At 44.9% G+C, this 20,845-nt stretch overlaps 2 protein-coding genes and 1 long non-coding RNA gene across 6 annotated transcripts; 1 reads left to right on the top strand and 2 right to left on the bottom strand.

The window, feature by feature from the left end:
• Positions 1 to 1,014: 1,014 nt before the first annotated feature.
• Positions 1,015 to 12,952, bottom strand: crtc1a (CREB regulated transcription coactivator 1a). 4 transcript variants are annotated; one of them, XM_029831256.1, is made up of 15 exons: positions 12,746 to 12,951; positions 11,217 to 11,333; positions 10,292 to 10,417; positions 10,122 to 10,183; positions 9,891 to 9,985; positions 9,656 to 9,741; positions 9,533 to 9,573; positions 9,008 to 9,198; positions 8,727 to 8,863; positions 8,473 to 8,556; positions 7,857 to 7,955; positions 7,055 to 7,159; positions 5,176 to 5,256; positions 4,884 to 5,088; positions 1,015 to 4,383 (listed from the first exon to the last, which is right to left on the bottom strand). In XM_029831256.1, exons 1-15 carry the CDS (start codon positions 12,869 to 12,871, stop codon positions 4,178 to 4,180), a joined length of 1,761 nt encoding a protein of 586 aa, XP_029687116.1. In that variant the 5' UTR covers positions 12,872 to 12,951; the 3' UTR covers positions 1,015 to 4,177. The 4 variants fall into 4 exon arrangements, with proteins under 4 accessions (XP_029687116.1, XP_011614882.2, XP_029687118.1 ...); XM_029831257.1 differs by having other exon boundaries at positions 4,178 to 4,383; positions 7,857 to 7,952; positions 12,746 to 12,952; XM_011616580.2 differs by lacking the exon at positions 7,055 to 7,159 and having other exon boundaries at positions 12,746 to 12,949.
• A 2,542-nt stretch (positions 12,953 to 15,494) lies between these two features.
• LOC105418144 (uncharacterized) lies at positions 15,495 to 17,258 on the top strand. The gene is made up of 3 exons (XR_965499.2): positions 15,495 to 15,651; positions 15,881 to 16,218; positions 16,524 to 17,258. It is a non-coding gene; the product is annotated as an uncharacterized lncRNA (long non-coding RNA).
• A 267-nt stretch (positions 17,259 to 17,525) lies between these two features.
• gdf15 (Growth differentiation factor-15) lies at positions 17,526 to 20,068 on the bottom strand. The gene is made up of 2 exons (XM_003975742.3): positions 19,673 to 20,068; positions 17,526 to 19,305 (listed from the first exon to the last, which is right to left on the bottom strand). The coding sequence occupies exons 1-2, from the start codon at positions 20,052 to 20,054 to the stop codon at positions 18,530 to 18,532; spliced, it is 1,158 nt and encodes a 385-aa protein (XP_003975791.3). The 5' UTR covers positions 20,055 to 20,068; the 3' UTR covers positions 17,526 to 18,529.
• Between the last annotated feature and the right edge of the window lie 777 nt (positions 20,069 to 20,845).

Below are 20,845 nucleotides of genomic sequence, written 5' to 3'. Positions count from 1 at the left end.
GGGACGCTCATTGTTTAAGTTTAGCACCTCAGCCCAGGAGGTTATGTGGATGGTCTGTGAGCACAAAACGTTCCGAACGGATTTTTAAAAAATGGTGGTAATAGGCAGAGGAGCTGATTCACTACCTTTGACCTTCGACCTTCCAAGGACAGGAAGTTTTGAACATAAAACAATCTACTGTTAGGTACAACTGCCCATTTACTACGTGAGAAATGACCGAGCGCTTTCCCCCTTAGTTTATAATAAATAAAACATGGTTTGGTTGGCCAAATCAAGTGTCCTGAATGGAAAGATGCATTTATAAGCTATAGAAGGCGAATCTAGAAATTTTGCTTAGAAAATACCCAAATGCACACTCACCTTAGTACAAAAGATGGGTCAAATTCAGTTGCCCACAAGAGGCCTGCATCTCACTTCGAATCTCCTTTCGGTAACTTTGCAAAACGCTTTTTTGAATCCAATTAAGTTTTTCTTTATCACTGAGAACCGAGTTAGAGGATGTTGCATGGGTAAATCTATTGTTCCCATTTTCACCAGCAGGCGGGGCTCTGCAGTCATCCGTTTAATCCTTTATTCATCATAAATGATGAATTTCAGGAAAGCTTTCAACTCTGAGCCAAAGGGTGTTCTTAACTGTGTGAATCAATTGTTCTAAAGTGGTCTGTTAGTCTTTAACAAAGCTTCACAGATGAATATTCTGTTATCCAGGTCAAAGGTCAACTTCAAATAAATCAACTGGAATTCCTTGTGGGCTCTCAGAGCGGTTTCGCCTCTCATCCATTGGGTATTCGCTGACTTACAGTGCTGATTTACTGGATACTATTGTTAGTGGTCATGAGAACCCTCCTGGTCATCGAGCTGTTGGCTGTAAACGATGGTGACACAAGCAGCTGAAGATGCTGACTAAATGCTGCGGTTAGGTGGGTAAAAGTTCCACACTGTGGCAGTTTAATAATGCAGAAATCCTGTTGCAGCTGATTCAAATTAAAGAAATAGTTGCTTATTCATATATATATATATATATCTATATATATTTATTTTTGTGTTTATGTACAAATAGTAATGCAAAGATACAAAGACAGAAGCCTTCACACAAGAAAAATGCACAAAGTTCAAACAGAAGCGTATTTCATCTCCAAAGTAGTGCGGCTTTACAGTCCGCTAGAATTATTTTGGTCCAATTTGACATAAATAAAAAAAAAACTTTTATTTTTTTTTAACAGGAAATGCACAGAGTTTTTGTAATTAAAGGGTTATCTCAACAAAATAAAAGCATCAACGCTCCATGCCGTGCTGCAGAATGCGAGATTTTGCATATCGTGTTTCCCCGTTGCTGCAGCGGTGCCGTGGAGGAAGAGTGCTCCTCTTCACAATAGCTCGGATGTATTCAGAAAAAAAACAACATTATATAACATTTTAGCTGCCGTTGAATGAGGCCACCCTCCAGATGTAAACCATGCAGATGTGACTCGACTGTGACTCCATATTCCTGATTCAGCTGCTGTTACGAGTCACAGGTTTAATATACAGACATCTATATTGATCCGGGCTGTACAGTAGGATTGCCTATGCTAGTTCTCAGACAAGATAGTTATAGCAATACTCATTATAAAAATAGTGTTTAACAGCAGATTTGAGTATTTCACTGCACAGAAAAAAAGTGAGGATATTTCTGAGACATGCTGATTTCCCCGGCTGCAGACAGGACTTAAGGTTTAAGCACAAGGATGTCCAGGGACCATCTGGGACATTCCATTAGCAAACAGGTCAATCCGAAAAAAAAAAGAAGACTGATACGACTACGTCTGTTCAGAAACGCCTCTTAGATCACGCGTGATCGAGGCTGCAGCAGTTACGCTGATTACATACTCTTAAAAAGGTGCAGAAACGGATAGAAACGGGTTTTCTTTTTATGGCTGTTCAGGACAGTGGCTTCTTAATGCGACTGTTGATTATTATTCAAGGCTAAATAATGTCTATTGTCATGTTAAAAAGGTTAAAAAAAACCCAAAGAACATATGCAGATTTCTATCAGCACATTAGAGGGGACTATTTTGCAAAATATATTGACTAAAAGGTGCTTATTTCAGGGACTGGAAACTAATTATGTCTTTAAGATTCCAAATGAAAAATAAACCTGATCATCTACACTGCAAGCGGTTCAGCGAGGAACCAGTTTTCCTCCAGTATTTAATAGCAATAAAGTAGATTTAAGGAACAGGACAAACATGGCTCTGTTGTAAACTCCTGCTTCTGTAAACACTGGTTCCAAAAACACCAATGAATACCTGAACTGATGCACCAAATGCGACAGTCACCGGCCCCACGTTCAATAAAAAACTATCTACACGAGGCCAAAGAGAAAAACAAAGACCAAAACACAGAAAAATAGAGCTAGAAATTCAGCAGAATACAGAGCAACAGACGCATGGCAGTATTTCAGTGCATTTTCCTCACTTTGACATCACAAGAAGCACAAAAAATAAGCACAGTTTACAGATCACGCCGAGAGACAAAGGACGAAAACCACCCAATAAAAAAGAGGGAGAACACGTCTAAAGATTCATGCAGGTAAAACAGGATATTCTGAGCATTCCTGAAAAGAAAAACAAGCAGATCAAAGTCAGTTTTGATTTATGTGATACATAAGAATGTGAAATTTGCCCACAAATGTCACCGTTTGATGGAAAAATTATGGTAATCCTGTACAGTGGCCCAGATTAGGTTACATGACACCTTTATTGTAAATAAAATATTCCATCAATCAATTAGTCTCATGTCTCAGTTTCAATATATAATATATAATATTTTTTTGTGTAACTGTTACTATTCGGTTTGTGTGATAAACACATTAAATAGTTGAGTGTGATCGACACACCTGTCCAAAAAGATCGACTACAAACCCCTCACCAATAGCTCTTTACAATAGTCGATCTGTAGGTGACTTCCAAAAGAATTTGGATTTATTATTTACTTAAACAATATTTCAGAAATATCCTGAAAAGTGGCAAAAACAGGTGCATCTAATTCTGGGGGGGTGTCAGTAACACTGAAAAAAGGGTATAAAGTGCAACATGAGAGCGGTGACACAACTTTTGATGGATTTAATGTAGCAGACAAAAGGTATCAAGAGCCCAATGTGTAAAGAACGAGTTGCATAAATTTGTATGAATACGTATGAAAACCCAACTAACGGAACATGACCCTACGGGGGGGGGGGCGACGCTGGGTGTAGCTGCAGCGCCACGGAAACAAAACAGTCATCACATAGAAAACAGAGAAAAAAAACCACCATGTGAACTGTGAAATAACATTTGGTCCTACAGTACATGAAGCCTGGCGCCGAGAAGCGGCGATGCTGGCAGGATGGCGGAGACACAGCTGCACAGATGTGACCTTGATACATTCTCATTGCATCAACAGAGAAAGTTCAACCATCTGGAAAAAAAAAAACAACCCTATATTTCTACTCACTGAGGTCACATGACTGCGAGATGATTTAACGGATGACTTTCACTCCTAAATCTAAATCAAACCTAAAATAACAGCACCGTCGGTGTGTGTTCCCTAAAAAAATCTGCTGCGTTAACAGCCCCGGATCCATCGCTGTCGTTTTGCATAGATACAGTTACGCAAACTCTCCTCACAGCTATAAAACACAAAACTCGACAATCGCCTCAGACGTACGATCCGTCAGGAACATGAGAAATGATAAAAACGGGACAAATCTCACCACAAACAAAATCCTCTCCCACTGTCGTTGCACGCAACCCATAATGTGAAGCTGTTAAGGCAAAACAAGGATGCACAGTGATTTTCTTAGTGAGTTCATGCATAACTGACCACTGCTAGGAACATTAAAGTCAAAATTCAGCCTTAAAGAAATGAGAATCATCGTTAGAAAACCGGGGAGGTTGGCACAGATGGAGATTCGACTTTTTTTTTTTCTCGCTGCTGGACGTCTTCTTCTGCTCTGCTGATCAAGCTGCCGTAAATTAAAACTGGGCGTTTAAAAGCAAAATTCAGTGTTTAGTTTACAAAGTAGTGAGAACCTTAAACATTGTCCATACCGCGATTCAGTCGTCCACCCTCTTTAGGGAGGATTCTGGCAAAAACCGTTTCGATGCACCTTCAGTTACGCTTCGGCCTGACGAGGTCCCAAACGCGACGGCGGCGGTTAGAGCCGATCCAGGCGAAAGGCGTCCTCTGTGGCGGCGTCAGCGAGGACTATGTCCGGGTCATTGAGCAGGTGGAGGCCGTCCAGCGTCAGCGGGTCGAGTTTCAGGTCGTCCAGGGGGAACTGGGAGTCGATGTCGAAGCTGATGTCTGTGGTCAAGGAGCCCGTGAGGTCCTTGAGCAGGCTGGGGGGAGACTCTCCACTGACTACAGGCAAAGAAAGAAGCAGAGGAAGATTACAGACAGCTGGAGACAGATGTTTATCAGAGAGGCTTTCAGATAAAGAGGGACGGCCTGCAGGCTCTAATTAGATATCGATCAGCCAGCCAATACGTGTGGGTTATCATTCCTGAATCACTGCAGGCTGTTTGATGTCTTAGCATCTTAATTACAGATTTCAGCGAGGACAAGGATAACGGCAGGGGAGGAACATTTTACTGGGGAGCTGAGGAAAAGTAGCGCTGAAAAACAAAACAAAAAAATCTAGTTCATGTCTCTCTTAAGCATTTCTGGTGCTCCGGGTTGCAGTTGCGGCTGCAACCATTAAAAACCATCAAAGTTTAATTGAGCTGAAATCAAAGCAAAACAGAAATCGTCTTATTTTGTATCAGGAAAGAGCAAATTAACCCAAAACTGTGCAACGGAGCGGAAAGATACTGAGACGGCATCTTGCTGTAAGTAACCCACTTGAGCTGGTAAAGTAGCACCTGTGAGAATGATGTTGGGTATGTTGCCATGGTTACTGTAGCCTGGCTGCTGCTGCTGCTGCTGCTGCTGCTGCAGCTGGTCAGGCAGGCTGCAGTGGCCGCTGGTCAGGCCCATCATGAGCGCCTGGGAGTAGTTGAGGGTGGAGGTCTGGTTGTACAGGCTGTCGGAGCTGACGGGCGTTTCCATCATGTTGAACTGCTCCAACTGTCAATCACAACAGAGGAAGAAAACCGTTGCTGTGGCGCCGAACGCTGCGTCACCGCGGGAACGCACCGGGGGCTTTTGTCTGACCTGCTGCGACAGAGCACTGGCCTGGATGGATGGGAGCTGCTGGTAGAAGTCTGCAAACACGCTGCCCAGTATGGAGTTGTGCTGAAACAAAGAGCCCCAGTCTGCCAAAGGTCTCTGATAAATAAAGTCTCACGGGGAATATCGATTATGCTCATCGGCTCAGCTGCAAAACATTTAGCACGAAATGTCGCACGAAGCAAACAATCAAAGCAGCAACAGGAACAACAAAGACTTCAGACCCAGTTCGTTTGAACGCTTCCACCACTCGGCTCGAGCTTTCCATGCGTTCCAAAACTGACAGACGGAAGGGTGGCGCTAAGAAGCAGCCAGCAGTTACACACATTTCTAAACATCATTTAGAGGGAAGGTCTCTGTTCCTCTGAGAGAACCCCCCCCCCCCCACACACACACACACACACGCTGGGGCCCCTCTGTCCACATAAAATGTAAATAAAAGCACACAACGCATCCGCAAAGGTTGCATTATTCATGCTGTTTACTGTGAAAGGGATGAATATTTTACAAAGATGCCGATCAAAATGTTTTCACCCCTTTTTTCAGAGAATATTTAAAAAAAAAAAAAGGGGGGGGCTGTTTCTGTCAATGACATCAAAGTAAACTGAACGAGGCCCCTTGATTTATGAAGCACACAACAAAAAGTCTGTCATCTTCCCAACGTTCATAATAAATGCTGATCAAATTCTTATTAAAGTATTTACCCCCCCCCCCCCCCCCCCACTGTCTTCTCTCCTTTTTAATTAACACCATCTGAAAAAAAGAGCAAAACTCACACGATATAAAGAGAATGACTGAAAATAAAATCCCCTCTGTGACTTCATTCACACTCCACTGACTCATCCGGACCTCTTGAAGTCTCTCATCGGCGTGTCCCTGCTCAGCCAGCGTCAGAACTTCTACTGTTTCATCGCGGCCTGTTAATGTATAAGTAATTGGATCATATTCTCAGTCTGCGCTCCTCTCGGTTCAAAACCAGATTATCTGTGTGTGCTGCAGACGTCCCCGCAGGGCAGCGCAGGGCAACTGAGTGCTTGTCAGCCACGTTTTATCCCGTGGATAACCCAGGAGTTAGCTGAGTTAGCTCAGGAGGGTTGGCGAGCTGGGCTAAAATCATAAGGTTATGCATAAACACAACATACATTGGCGTCATGTGTCACACTAGCTCATGCATGTTTGCAAGTCAGCGTAGGCAATCGGAGAAGTTTAAGTAGGTCCTGCACACTGAGACGCCATGGATTTAGATCTCAAATGTTTGCCATGGGTGTGCACCGTTTGTCTTCAAAGCCCAGCGAGGGCTCCGTTTGGCGGGATTAAAACAGCGAGAACGGCAGGAAACTGGTCCTAAAAATATCTTCCCTTTAATGCCACTGCAAACCTGGGTGCTCGTACAGACCCCGCAGTAAACACACAGACCTGGTGCACATAAAGAAACACAATTCCCAGGTACAGTCTCACACAGCAAGACCGGGGCAGGAAATACGAGGCACAAAAGCAGAGGAAGAGGATCGAGGACACGGTTACAACGACGACACTGAGAGTTTAGAGAAGCCGTTGGTCAGATCTGGGCAAAAACTGCGACGACCTGAACTTCAAAAGCGGCGGCTCCGCCCTGCGTTTCTCTCCATTGTGTTTAAAAGGAGAATTCGATCGAAAAACTTGGGAGAGCACAACGTTTCTGCCCAGATCTGCTAAGCTCAACACAATACAAACAGCTGTGTGTGTAGGTGTGTGTGAGGGAGGGAGGGAGTGGAGGTGGGGAGGGGGCAGCCACAGTCCTACTCTGGAATGATAACCACAGAACGGTGATGTGGGGGGGGGGGCGGTGATGTTTATACAGAGCGAGCCAGTCAGTCGCCCTTACTTGAGGCGAGCCTCCGGGTGAGAAGCCTTGATTGGAGACGGGGGAGGTCGGGGACTGATTGGCAGATGATCCGACCCTACTGCGGTACTGATGGAGGGAGGAGGCCTGATACAAGAGGATACGTTTGAGTTACTGACAGAGCGGACGTTGTCTCCCGTTCCCTGGATGCGGAGCTAATTTGTACGTCTCTGCAGGTCGATTTCCAGACTGAAATATACGACCATTTAGAGTTGCTATCAGCTTCTAATGCTGCAGCACAGTTAAAATGATTACAGCAGCCAACACCAAGATCGATGCGTTCATAACAGCAGACGACTGGGGATTAATTATTAGAGGAGGAAATGCTGCCAGTAATCAAGCTAAACAAATTCAGACTGAAAAACGTAACAGATCACAGAGGAAATCCACTCTGCTTTCTTTTGTTTCCGTATCAACCAGCGGCACATAAGCTGGAAAAACTAAGATCTCCCTTTTAAACAAAGCACAGACTGAACAGTGAGAGGAAAAATACCACAGCTGCTCTCACAGCAAATAAGAGATAAACCCAAGTGGCTCTGATTAAAGGGTCATCAGGACACTCAGGCCTCCACATTCTTTACCCATCAACAGACAAGACAAGCAGGTAGAACTGTTGAAGATGATTATAAAAGACACTATGGAATTTAAGGTATGTGCGCTTTAATTAACACAAAGATAGGTCTACCCGGCCCCTCCACGGTGCCACTTTAGGCCACTTCCTCTCTTCCTTTCCGGACACATTCCCGCTCCGCAGGAGGCTCGATGTAAAGAAAGCTCTGCTTACCATGTTCATGTCCACCGTCATGTTGGTCTGCGAGGACGTCTGGTTGTCTGGCATGGGGCAAGAGTTCACCGAGGCCGAGGCCTGGACCAGACCCGTCTGCTAATACACGGAGAGCAGGGACATGAACAGATCCAGACGTACATGTAATCCAGCAGAAAAATTCTAATTCTAATGTAATAATATTAATGTTCCCAATACCAATGAACTTTTACCCACACTGACTGGTCCTGGCTGGTTAAAGCAGTACAAAATCAACATCAGATAAGACCTTGAGGAGTCTTTGTTGCACACAAATGATAAAAATTTGAGGAAACTTTTTTTTAACCACCATTAAAGTGCTTCTCCTCAGGGTGTGAAGTGCTGATTCAAGGACAACTCATTCATTGCAAGGCTGTGAGATGCATTTTAGGCAGGGGGGGGGTTAATTAGTCCCCTGTTTCTAATTTTGCCTGGATAACGATCTGCCAGGAGACAACACACCCGGGCTGCGAATATAGATGTTATAACAGGAGAGGTGCAGCAGGTTTGTAGGTGCTGATAGGCTTCCTGCTCTCGCTGCTCTGCGCTAATGTCTTTGTTGAGCTAAGGGGGGGGGGGGGGGGGGGGCGCGACTCACTTGCTGGTTCTGGTTTGACGGCTGCTGGTTGAAGAAGGCATACTGAGACAGCTGCTGCTCAAGGTTCATGGCACCGATGGCCGCCTGTGGGCAAGCAGAGAGCAACAGATAAGGCAGGAAGGTCTACTGTTTGACAGGAAATAAATCTACACGAACATCTCGGGCTGACCGAGCAAATGTTCTCAGAATCGAACGCTTTTAAGCAGAAAAGCAGAAAATAAAAGAGATTATTTTAGATCTTAATCAAACTCGACCTGAGAGAGACTAAGGGGGGGAGATGTGGGGGAGAGCTGCAGACTCTGGGATTCTCCTGCATTCAGGATAAGAGGAACCATGCGGTCCTGCCCAGGCTGCATTTCCATGGTTACTGCGGGCTGAGACGCACTCACTCCTACCCAGAACACAAAAACAGTCTCACATAAGCACTCCAGGGTCAGAAGCAGCTGGCAGCGGAGATTGCTATCTAAGTCATTAATATTCTCCGCACAAATATGGCGGAGAGGGAAAAAAAAGCAAGCTGGACGTGAGCAGGTACCTGTCGGAAGCGTTACTGTCTGTGTGGCGCCGGAGGGGCCGAACGGAGCGGCGGCCGCGTCGTCCGAGTCGAGCGGCGTGGGCAGTGGGGGGGGAAACTGGATGTTGGTCAGGTCAGGGAGGGAACCGCCGGTGTTGTGGGCCGCTGGTTTGAGCGAAGTGGTCAGCTGCTGGTCTGGAGATGGAAATATGCTGCAGGAAAGAACGTGGGCAGTGAATATCAGCAGCGGCGTGATATCCGATGGCTGAGAGAACAGGAAATCAGGAGTGCAAATGTAGTGTACAGGCAACAAATGTAAATATTTGACAATATTTTCAATTTTATCCCACGTGTGAATTGATTAGACTCGTATTTGGCCAGTGGTGCCATGTGCCGGCTGCACCCCCTCTAGAGATCAAGCTGGGAACTGGACTGTCTAATTATAGACAGATAGCTCTGATAAATGCTTCAGTTTTATACTCCGCCGTTAGTGTTGTTCATCTCATGACAACACAAAACCCAGATAAAACCTGGTGAAATACTCACTGGATCCCTGGAACTTTACAAGGCTCTGATGCTGAGACGTCCTACAGCAAAAACAAGAATCAAGAGCTGTTGAAACCTCAGGGAAACACGGCAAAGGACCCACTGCTGTGACGGGAGGTTCACCTTTTTGAGTTCCCAGCTCTGTTTCTGTCCATCCCCATCAACGTCCTGCTCGACTGGTCCCGCTCCGGGTACAGTGAGCAGTAGAACTGAAGAGGGAACGACAATGAAATGCATGAAAAGCGAGCACCAACATTCGTCAAAAGTCCTTTTTCGGCCAAGAAGCTAGCGATTGTCCCCAGTGTCCTTGTCTTTCTAATTTCAACTGAACACCATCCAAACCCTGGAGGACTCGAACCTCGTTTTGGCTGCAGCTCCTGCGATCCTCCAGTGAAAGAAGCCTGCTGGGCAGGCGTCAGCGTGCTCTGGTGAAGCGCCGAGTCCGAGTTTGTCCTGTAGCACAGTGGTTAGAAAAAAACGCATACCTCTGTTACAGTCATTTATCGGAGCCAAGACTCACTGCTTCTTATTTCTGACACAAAAATCTCAATGTGACACGGACAGAGTTTGGCGATGACGGCCGCCTTACCGCCTCCAGCTGGTATCTGGTGGTGGTGACAGATACACTGATCCGTATGGACAGCTGTCGATGTGAAACTGCAGGTTAAGGAAACAGAAACCGGGGTGGAAGATTCGGTCTGTAGACGTTTTAAACGTCGGGGGCTGTGATGAAAAATGGCAACATCATCCAAAGGATATCTGGCGCCCGTGTTTGTCAACCGAGAAGGGTTTCCGGTGGGGGGATGTTATTCGATTCCGGTCCCGGTAGACTCGGTCCACCAGCCCGTGGTGCCGTGTGGATCTGTTGGAATCCTGCCCTGAATTCTAGAAAATGCATCCAATAATAAACAGGTTAATGGATCAACCTGGGAGTAGTTCTCTGATTGCTTTACATCATTAGGCGGTGCTGAAAAGAACGGCTGCCTTTGCCGCCTAAGTTATTCATGAGCAAGAATTGGATTAGCTGGTTCTGCCACTCTTGGCCCACACAGAGTGAGACTGTGTTCTGGAGCTGGGCGACTGGTTTTTATGTTCCAAGAGTAAATACTGTGAGAATTTCCAGGATAAGACTTCATAATTTCTTATTTTAATTTGAAATTGGAGATTATGTTTCCCGTTTGCTGGTATAGTTAACAATGGTGGTAAAAATGTTACATTGTTCGTTTAAAAAAAAAAAAGATTTCCAAAAGAAACGTCAACTTTTCCACCGCGCAGCCACCAGGTGCATCGAGATATCGGAGGATTTACAAAACACTGACTCAAATTTTAAAGGACCAGACGCGCCGATTTTAGTTTCCCGGGTGATAACATCAGGGAGACGCCGTCATGAACATCACACACGTGCATCTTGACAAAGGTCGCACAGAGGCGGGTGTGAGCCTACACACAGCTACTGGAAACAGCAGGGATGCCTTTGCAAATCAGTCAATACAATTATATTTAATTATCAATACAATACAATTTCAAGGTTTCACCATGTTTACTCTGAGTTATGGCTTTTGTATTAGCATGTATGGCCATCAGCCTCCAACTCTGCACAGAATAAGGCCTTACACGTCCCGGGTTGAATAAACCCTTTATCCTTCCTGTGCAGTAAAAGCAATAACAGAAAAAGGTGCCTCACATGGAATGCCACATCGACGGTTCCATTTCCAATCTGGTTGACGTTTGGCAGAGACCCTCCGTAGTAGAGGCCTCGGTTGGGACCCAGCTGCAGATACTGGGTTTTCTGCAGCTGCAACTGAAAGCAGGACAAGATGAGACGCGAGACAAACAATAAAAGGCAATAAAAACATTTAAGATGCAATATCGTGCATCTGCTCTTGCTTTGTGACCTTCATGTTTATCCAATCAGATATAAAAAAAAGGTGGCTCCACTGGTCGTCAGAAACTCTACAGTGGGAATTTAATAAGGTGACTGGTACATTAACTTTTACTCCTAAAGGCCAACTGCGCACTGCTGAACTGCTGCAAATCTATTAATAAATACAATGAGTGTAAGGCCTGTATTTTAATACACTCTTCCATATACGTGTCTTTCCACTGAGTTGGTTGCATTCTGCAACCTCTCCTGATCTGAGAGAATCTGGACAAGCAGAGGGGAAGTACAGACACACAGGAAAAGGACTGACAAAGGATGCAACTCTAAACCCTCTCAGATGAGAGACTCCATTCATGTGTCTGTATGAAAACAATATCTACATAAGAATGGAGCAACAAACCTCCATTCAGGGACAAATTTGCTCTCCGACTGACCTGTCAGGACACGTCTCCTCTTTGTAACGCAGTAGTTTGGAAGTAAAATGAATCAAGCGCTGCAAGGCCTAATGCCTGTTATTTAACTAGGGAGATGTAAATATCCACTGACCTGCTTACAAAAGTTTGACTTATCAGTTCACTGAAGTATTCCAGTAAATGATGACAGCAGGCCAACACACACAAAGGGGTTTTGTAATACAGCAATCGCGTCCAAAACAGGATTCTGAAGCTGCAGCATGTTTTTAAGAAATGCAATTGCTCAATCCTGGAAAAAGGCTTGTGCAGGAGCCACCATATATGGCCTTTCTCTATGGGATTTATTCTGCAGGACTGCGTTGAATGTGGCTCAAATCCCATCTAATCTGCCTGCATTCAGCGTATCTTCATCGTAAATGTCATGTTGCACAGGCCCGAAGACCTGTCGGACAAGTTCATGAGGACAAACACGCCTCACCCCCGCGTCCCCCGCACAGTGTGGCGCACGAGAATCATTCACTGCTTAACAACATAAAAATCATATAACTTCCATCAGCTGGCATCGCTTTGGATAATCGGCTCTTTTTTTTTTTAAGGCCCGACACGCAGAGATCATAGCTGCGGGCGGACGCGCGCTGTCAAACGCGCACGCCCCTTCGCTGTCCACTTGCGTGGGACAAAATATGGAATAACTTTTGTTCTTGCCAAAGGTCTCAAAGATACATTTTGGCGTGGCACACACGCTCTCCTGTCCGCCCTGATCCTTTTGGTCGGCGGACTAAAAGGCAGCAGCTGGGAGGAAGCGTCGTTTGTTATTGTTTACCTCTTCTGCCCCGGCTCGTGCAGATCTGACAGCTCGCTAAAACAAACGAAGAAGAGATGGGGGGGTGGTGGCAACAACGATAACCTGCTTCTTACCCTCGCTGCCCGCGTAATGCTGAGGTCCTTCATCACTTCTTCAAACGCCGCCGTCTCCTCTGCCTGTTTCTGGTTATGTAAAGCGATTTTCTCGCTAAATTTCCGCGGATTGTTCGAAGTCGCCATGTTTCGCTCCTCTGCTCCCTTTTCCTTCAATGGACCGCGTCAAGTTACACTGAACCAGGGTGGACAACGTCCGGTTCCTGTCGCTTAAATGAGACAGAAGACTCAAACCGCTATTACATAATAAAAAGTACAGTAAAATGCTGCCATGATTGGGGCAGTGGCTATAAAGTACAAATTGGATTTTTAAAAAATCTTCCCCTCCACAAAACCAGTCTACAAACTTAATCCCGATTAAAGGCAAGAATTGAATTGATAAAAAAAAATACATGCAGCGTTAAAACGTTAAAATTAAGTTAAAATTGCAATTATTCTGTGTAATGCAGTAACGGAGTGAACGCAGTATGGATGCTCTTACTTTGAAGTGCATACCGGTTTCCGGTGCCTATATAGTTGTTTTCACCTAACTTAACATAAAGCTTTTGCTGTGTGCTTCGCTGTGCGGGTGTGGAGGATGCGCCCCACACATGTTGTTGTTATTATTATTATTATTATTATTATTATTATTATTATTATTATTAGTAGTAGTAGTAGTAGTAGTAGTAGTAGTAGTAGTAGTATTGCAGATCGTGTAACCTCGCAGTTTTACTATGGTTAGTTAGTATTTTTTGTGTTTCTACATATTTATGACACTAGAGCGTGGGTTCTATTTGTCAACCATTTCGCACCCTAAAGTAGATTTTGTAGAAATACATGTGACCTTTTATGCAATTTTATGCATAGTGAAACACCTCTTGTTTAAATTTTAATTTAATAAAGTTGAATGGACAGTGTGGAAATAAAGTTTTACTAACTTGAATTTTTGTGACCCAAAAGTGGCAGTCTTGTCTTCCTCCTCCTCCTCTTCCTCCTCATCTTCCTCCTCCTCTGCCTCCTCCTGCAGAATGGTACATGCACCCCGATGACTCCAAAAACAGTGTCTAAACTCGTCTTCCAGAAAATCAATTGCTTTTTCCTCCACACAGGGAAACAAGTGGCTTCTTCGGAGGGAAGGAGAAAGAGGTGACAATTCTTTGCCATTCCACTAGTGAGTGCATGAGTCAGGAGAAAATGACCACTGCCTGCTGCTGCTTGTTTGCTGCAGTGGGACTTTCACTCTAGATTGTTCTCCGTTGCTTGTACGACACTAAGAGTCATGTGAGCTTTATGTCTACTGTGTCATCAGCCTTGGTCCCAAAAAGTCTTAAATATTTGCTTTGTTAATTTCCCCACCTTGCATGCACCAAACACATAGTGCATCTATCGCACCTGCCATTCAGGAGAATATAATTTGGGTATAAAGTCACCATGGAAACAGAGAATTATGAAGCAACCCCTGGCTGCAGGAGCAGGAGAGCAATTGTTACAGTTATTACATTACCGGTTAAAGCAATTACCGTGATTACCCCCTGCCAGTGGAGGGTGTATTCCTGAATTGGCCCAGTTTGAAACACTTTGAGCATTTCTGGAATTGTTTTCAAAGGTCCCCAGCGAGTTCAGAACTGAAGAAGGCGAAAACATCTTCAAAGAGAAGAAACACAGTCCAGTTGACAGAGAAAACTACCTTGGATTTTCAAAGGCACTATTATTGTTAGGTTCAAACTGTTCATATAGCAATGCTGTAACTGCTTATTATCACTCCTGTGCAGAATCCTGTGACCTGCTTTAACTGGCGTTCTATCGCCTCGGGATAGCAGGAGCCAACCTGACCATCCTGTGACACTCCATCCCTATTTTCTTATATGTTCTTTTTGTATATATCATGCTTTGTTTTATCGTGTGACGCTTACACTTACCCTTATTGTAATCCTACATGTCCGTGTGCTAGTATAAAATAAATCTTGTCAAGGCTTACACTTTGTAGCTCACACTGCAGACGTGTGAGTTGCCCTTGCAGCAAGTAAAACTGAAGCGTCCGTCTCATTCCTTTGAAGGCAACGGCACGGGGAGAAAACGAATCCTTTTCTCCCTAACAATGATCTATTAGGCACAATGTCCAGCCTGGGCATATTCAAAGGCACTATAAACTTCACCAGCTCAACGGCAGAACAAAGTTTCGGTTCAATGTCTCCGATAAACCCGAAAGTCTGGATGGTCCTTTTGGTTCTTTATGTTGTTTCACATGGCCTCATTTTCAGACCTTTTTGGGTTCCTACAAAACCAAACTAGGTTTCAAACACTTTAAAACCGATACAACCATTTCAAGTCATGCAGCTGCTGCGGTGCAATGGGAACAAACACTAAATATGTGTTAATATGTGAGAACGGTGCAGGATCACGTGTCACCAGAGCTGAAGAACGTCACATCACCTCTGTGATAAAACAGCCTGACGCAGCTGGATCAAGTCACAAACCTTATTACTTCACCAGCCTCTTGTAGCAAGTGGAACAAGACTTTGCTGCGTTTTAACTAACAGCAGGGGGAGTTAAAGCTCCTTCTGGAGTCTCTGCGAGCACCTCAGTGGCAGTTCCATGTCACAACATGTCCTCAAACATATGGATTTAGGTCACACGTTCTGATGTCAAAATAAAACAAAATAAAATTAAAGAAAACAGAATAGAACCGAACTCGCATCTGGTTAAGTAATGTAAGCAATTTCCAAAGTCAGATTTAATAACAGTGACGTGAGTCACCCTTAATTGTCTGTTTTTAGAAAGGAAATCTTCTGCTTTCTGCTCTTTCATTGCCTAGTTCCTTGATTTCAGTAAAAAGGGAAGTTTACCATTTCATCTGTAAGACGTTTTCAGAGCCACTACATGACTCACCGCTCAGTCCCTGACCCACTGTGCTGCATGTTTGCTCGGTAGGTTCGTTGTTTCTTTATTGATTTATGCTCCGTTAAGTTGACTTTGCTCTTTGTCTAAACTTGGTTTTGGCCTGTAAGCCCGAAATGCCAATTTTAATCACTGTCTTAGATCTTAATGAAACACTAACCAAAAAGAAGTTTAAGTGGAAACGGTGAATGACTCCTTTAAACAGGCCTGACACGGGATGACATTAAAAATGTGCTCATCTTGCTTTCTTATTGGAAGATCATGGACAACGCCACGTGCGTCTTTGGGAATAACACCGGGACGTGTTTGGGCTCCGGTTCTGCTTCAGGTGCACCCGCATGGCCCGTGGTCTTCTTGCTGCTGCTTCTGATCCCAGCTGGTGTAGTTGTGTACAAATACCGCAGTAAAATCAGGAGGACGTTCCAGTCTGCACCCAGAACAAGCCAGAAGAAGGAGGCGGGTAATGAGGCTCCGGTGGCCGATTCCCATCCATACATCCATGTGAGGGGGCAACGCTCGGTCAAGCAGATGCCCATTTATGAAAACCTGACCACTCAAAAGGCTAAAGGCAACACCAGCCTCGTCAACCAGAGAGGGTAAATGATCACACATGAGGTGTTTTTCAGGTTTTATCTAAAGTTTGGGCTTTTTTCGCACGTGCGGTTCATTTTGCAGAACCGTGCACATTTATTAATTCACAATAGTGTAAAAAAAGAGAGATTCAGGAAGCAGATGAAGAAACCCTGCAGTGTGAATTTCCTCATTTTACACAATCCTGATGTATAAACACATTCTTCTTTCATTTGCAGTGTCCAAGCTGTTAACCAAGCGCTTGTTAAACGTCTGTTTTTATCCAGAATGTTGATATTGATCTGGTGTCAAAATCCTGTTTTCCCCGCAGGGCACCTTCCGATCATGGGGAGGATATGTACTTGCAGTGTGATTTCTCAGATGACGCAATTTACAGCAACGATCCAGCGTGCAACCTCGCCATCCTGGCAGACTCTTCTGAAGATCTGTATATTTTACCAGATGCATGATGGGATGTGGGTCTGCTTTTACTTAATTTACTGGTAGAAATGTTGTAAATGATTTAGGGTTTTTCCCCCACTTCCTGAAGCACAGCTGACCTGTAAACTCCAAACAATAGTTCATCTTTGAGTGGACACTTTCCATAAATTATAGATGTTTTCCTGCTGTATATGAACCAAGCAGTGGAATTATAAATCATTCCGACAACTGTCGCTGGAACATGATGTTTTGCTTTCAATGGAGCTCACACAGACGCGAAAGTGTCACGCTTTAGAGCTGCAGTCAGTTCAGCGCGTTTCGATTTTGCATTTTGTCTCAGCTAAAGCTGCCTTATTTACTCGTGTCTGAGTTCTGATCGTGTTTTGGGGCGTTTTGCCGCCACCAAAAGTATTTTGTTGTTGTTCCAATTCAGTCAGCAAATTTAAAATACTGTCAAATTTATAAATTAGCATTTGGAATTGAAAGTGGTCATTTTTTTCTTCTCTTTTATCTTTTCAAAGCGGTTTGATGGATAATTCAGATCTGCTATAGCACGGAGAAAAAGAAACTGTTTGTAACTGCTGATGTTCACAGCTTTAAACATGCACATCATCGAAAATTGTGAGGCTTGGAGTAATTTTTCTGTTACTTTGACAAATGAGATGTGAAACCACATGTCTGACAGCGAGTAACCAGGAATCCATTCTAGACTTGTCGCCAGTCCCTCAACACACACATACACACACACGCACACACACACACACACACACACGCACACACACACACACACACCCCACTAGCTCACTCACTCGGATCGAGAGTCTCCCATCACTCAAATGGGCCGATTCTGGACTGTGGAAGGAAACTGGAAAATGCACACAGACAAACCATCTGAGGCTTCATTGAACCTGTTTTTAATGGTACAGCAGGCATCCATGTCTGCAGTGCTTCACAAGTCACCTTCTGCGTTTGTACAAAAGAATTTGGTCTCCACTCATTCACAAATACAGTAGCGTTAATTATTGATTCAGCTGTTTGGGAGCTCTTAAACATTAAACGAGTTTCACTGTCACTTTCCCAGAAGTTGCAACAGAACGAAACTGGTCGTGGATAAAAAGCGACATCAGGGGGATTCTGGAACAAGAATGAGCTTGTTCAGACGCATCAAGTAGTCCCAAACTAGTTTTCCCAGTGTTGGCAGTCCTCCTGTTTCCTTTATGTAACAAAGATCATGTGTAATTAAAATAACTTTAAAGTATTTTAATGTGTAATCGCCAGCAGAACAGAGCGAGCGCCCCCCCCCCCCCCCCCTCCCCCCCATGGAAATTCCCATCTTCCTTGTCAGCTTAAACAAACGTTTGCTCCTTCTGCTTTTTATAACTTAATAGGTGGTCAAGGCCAAGGTCAACACTGCTTCAAGGTTATCAACCTCAGATAGAAGCTAGAACAACACCGGTGACTCCAGATCATCCCGACCTCCGGAATCTACAGAGTGTGAAATTTTTCCTTCAGATAAACGATGAAAGGGGGGGATCGTATTCACGCTCTAAACAGGAAACATGCTGCTGTTTTGATATTTGTTATTGAAATGTACAAGTCAAGAAACAAAACACCTCTATGAAGCTCTTTATACAAAATATCTGGAATGAAAATGACCATAAAATAAGACAAATATGTTAACAATCATAAATAGATGTTGAAATAAATATTTATAAAGGTAACATTATGGCTGGGTGGATATAAAACTATTATACATACAAAATTCTGACTTTTCAAAATAAAAGTCAGAATGTCATCAGGTTTTTTGTTAAATCATGCAACTTGATTTTCAGGGATTATCGCCCCACAAACAAACAAACAAACAAACAAACAAACAAACAAACAGACTTCTCCCCCTCAGGCGCAGTGGCATTTACTGACAATAAAGTCCTCAAAGGGGCTCAGCTTCAAGTTCCCCCTGCTGTCGTAGTGCATGAGGACCATGGGCTCGTAGGCCGCCGGCACGCAGCAGGGGCGAGGAATCCCTCCTTTTGTCATCTGATGCATGCGTGATTTCACCTGCGTGTGTATGCTCGCCGGCCTGTAGTTGTGGGGGCAGGCGCCGTCGCAGAAATGCATTGTGTACTCAGCCGGGGCGACCACCCAGTCCGTCCAGCCGATGTCCTTGAAGGACACGGTGACAAACTTCCGGCAGCACAGTCCCTGTTCGCTGCAGTCGTCCTCCTTGACGGAGCGGGCCGCTCTCAGCCCGTGGGCCCCTTTGGACCTCCTCAAGTCTAGTTCCAGAGAAATGTTTGGAGTTGCTTCTGGTTGTCCTTCCCCATCCACAGCTATGCCAACGTCCACGACCAGCTCCTGCCTGCCGTTGCCTCTCATCCACCTTCCCACCTCGGAGCTGATGTCCAGCCTGGCCTCCACGGTGCCAGGCAGGGTCATATCCATCCATGCAGCAGATTTCACCCTCTTCCTTCTGTCTATTTTAACTTTAACCTCCTGACCCGCGAGGGCTGACGGGTTTCCGTCTAAAATCAGCCTGGAAACCTTCAGCTCGGCCCGAGCGAGCGTCAGCTCGGCCTTGATGTGGTGGCTCCTCTGGAAAATAGCTCTGTACCAGCGCACGTGCCGACCTGAGCCCCTTCCTCCACCCCTCCGAAGCACCTTTATCAGCTGCCCTGAAACAGACAAATAACACATCAAAACGCATCCCCAGAACCCGTTTACACCTACTTAGATTCCAACCTGTTGGAGAGTGTTTCAATGTTCAAGGCGTGTCTGTCACACTCGTGATTTCCAAAAGCTGTAGGAATGCGTTTGCTTTTATGCACTTATACAAGTTCTGCTTCCAAGCTCGCTCAAATGTTCAAGGTCTACGTAGATAAAGCTCCTCTCAGTGGAACAACTACTGACACAGACGCTATTAATAGTACAGTCACATCGAAAGTGATGGTTTGGACTGCAGATGTGAAGGTTTTCTTTAGAGTTTGTCATGAAACGTTCCTTCCTACGCCCACTCAGATTCAAATCGCTTCTTGCCCCTACCTGGATGAACACTGGAGTGTTGGTCTGCCTCCACCATCATCCGACTGGAGTTGCCTCCCATCTCTCTGAGTTTTTCCCAGTAGGACTGGTACATGCGCCGCAGCTCTTCCTCCGAGGCCTTCCGTGCCGGTCTGGGCTCCCGCTCCATGCCCAACGAGCTGAGGATCCCCGCCTTCACCACCTCCAGGAGCTCCGACCTCTGAGTGTCCGCGACAGGCGCGCTCTTGGGGGCCACGTCGGGTCGACCCTCCCCGGGCCAGGCGAGGAGAACCAGCAGCACGCAGGGTGCAAGCTGATAGGCGGGGAGCGAACGGAGCATAGCGAGCCTGTCTGGTAGGTTTCTTCCACAGGTGCTGCAGCTCTTCACATGAAGTTTGTCCATAAATGAAATTCTTGACATGCTTTTATTTATAGTCCTGGTAGGATGCCACACCCCTGGACAGTCAGGTGAGCATGTGATGGGCTCAGGCATTATGTCACTGTGTTGCAACATCTTGTGGCATTGTCTGACAGGCCGTCCGTGAAGTCAGTCCAAACGAGAACTCCTGCCAACTTTTAAATGACACATTGTGGGAGCTGAAAGTTGAAATAGGAGAGAGGGTCGAATAAAATGACCTGCGGATGACCTCAGGGCTTAATAATGAGGCCATGGCGGGATCCCCTCACATCTCATCTACCTACCAATATGGAGGAAGCAGCTGTATTATAAATAACTTACTGCCAACCCAGAATAAATGCCCCACGGTTACAGAAAAGAGGTATAAACAAATAAAGAATTTATCTTATCAGCAGAAATCGGGAACTGGCTATGACTAAGAGCCTGACAGTAATGGTGTTGTCACACATCTGTAAAGAGCTGGATCACACAGATGTTTTGTGCTTTTTCAGAACTGAAGAGGGCTCTGGTAGGAGAGGTTACACACCAAGACACAGTTTCAGACAGTTGTCCTGTGAGATGAGGAGGTGTTGTTAATGATGAAATTGCTGAGAATTGCTGAGAAAGTTAAATCCCCTTCATTCTGATTCTTATACAACAAATCAGGCCACTTTCAGGGACTAATGTGTTTCAAGGGTGATATGTAAACTTTAAAAACCAGACCAGGTATCTAGAAGTGGACTGGGTCTATGTAATTTAAAGTAATTATAGATTATACTTTAAGTACATTGAAGTAT

The sequence above is a fragment of the Takifugu rubripes genome, chromosome 22 (genome assembly GCF_901000725.2).
Source record: "Takifugu rubripes chromosome 22, fTakRub1.2, whole genome shotgun sequence".
NCBI classification, from domain to species: Eukaryota; Metazoa; Chordata; class Actinopteri; order Tetraodontiformes; family Tetraodontidae; genus Takifugu; species Takifugu rubripes.
The sequence above is the reverse complement of the archived record's forward strand: the minus strand, read 5'-3'. Positions and strand labels throughout refer to the sequence as shown.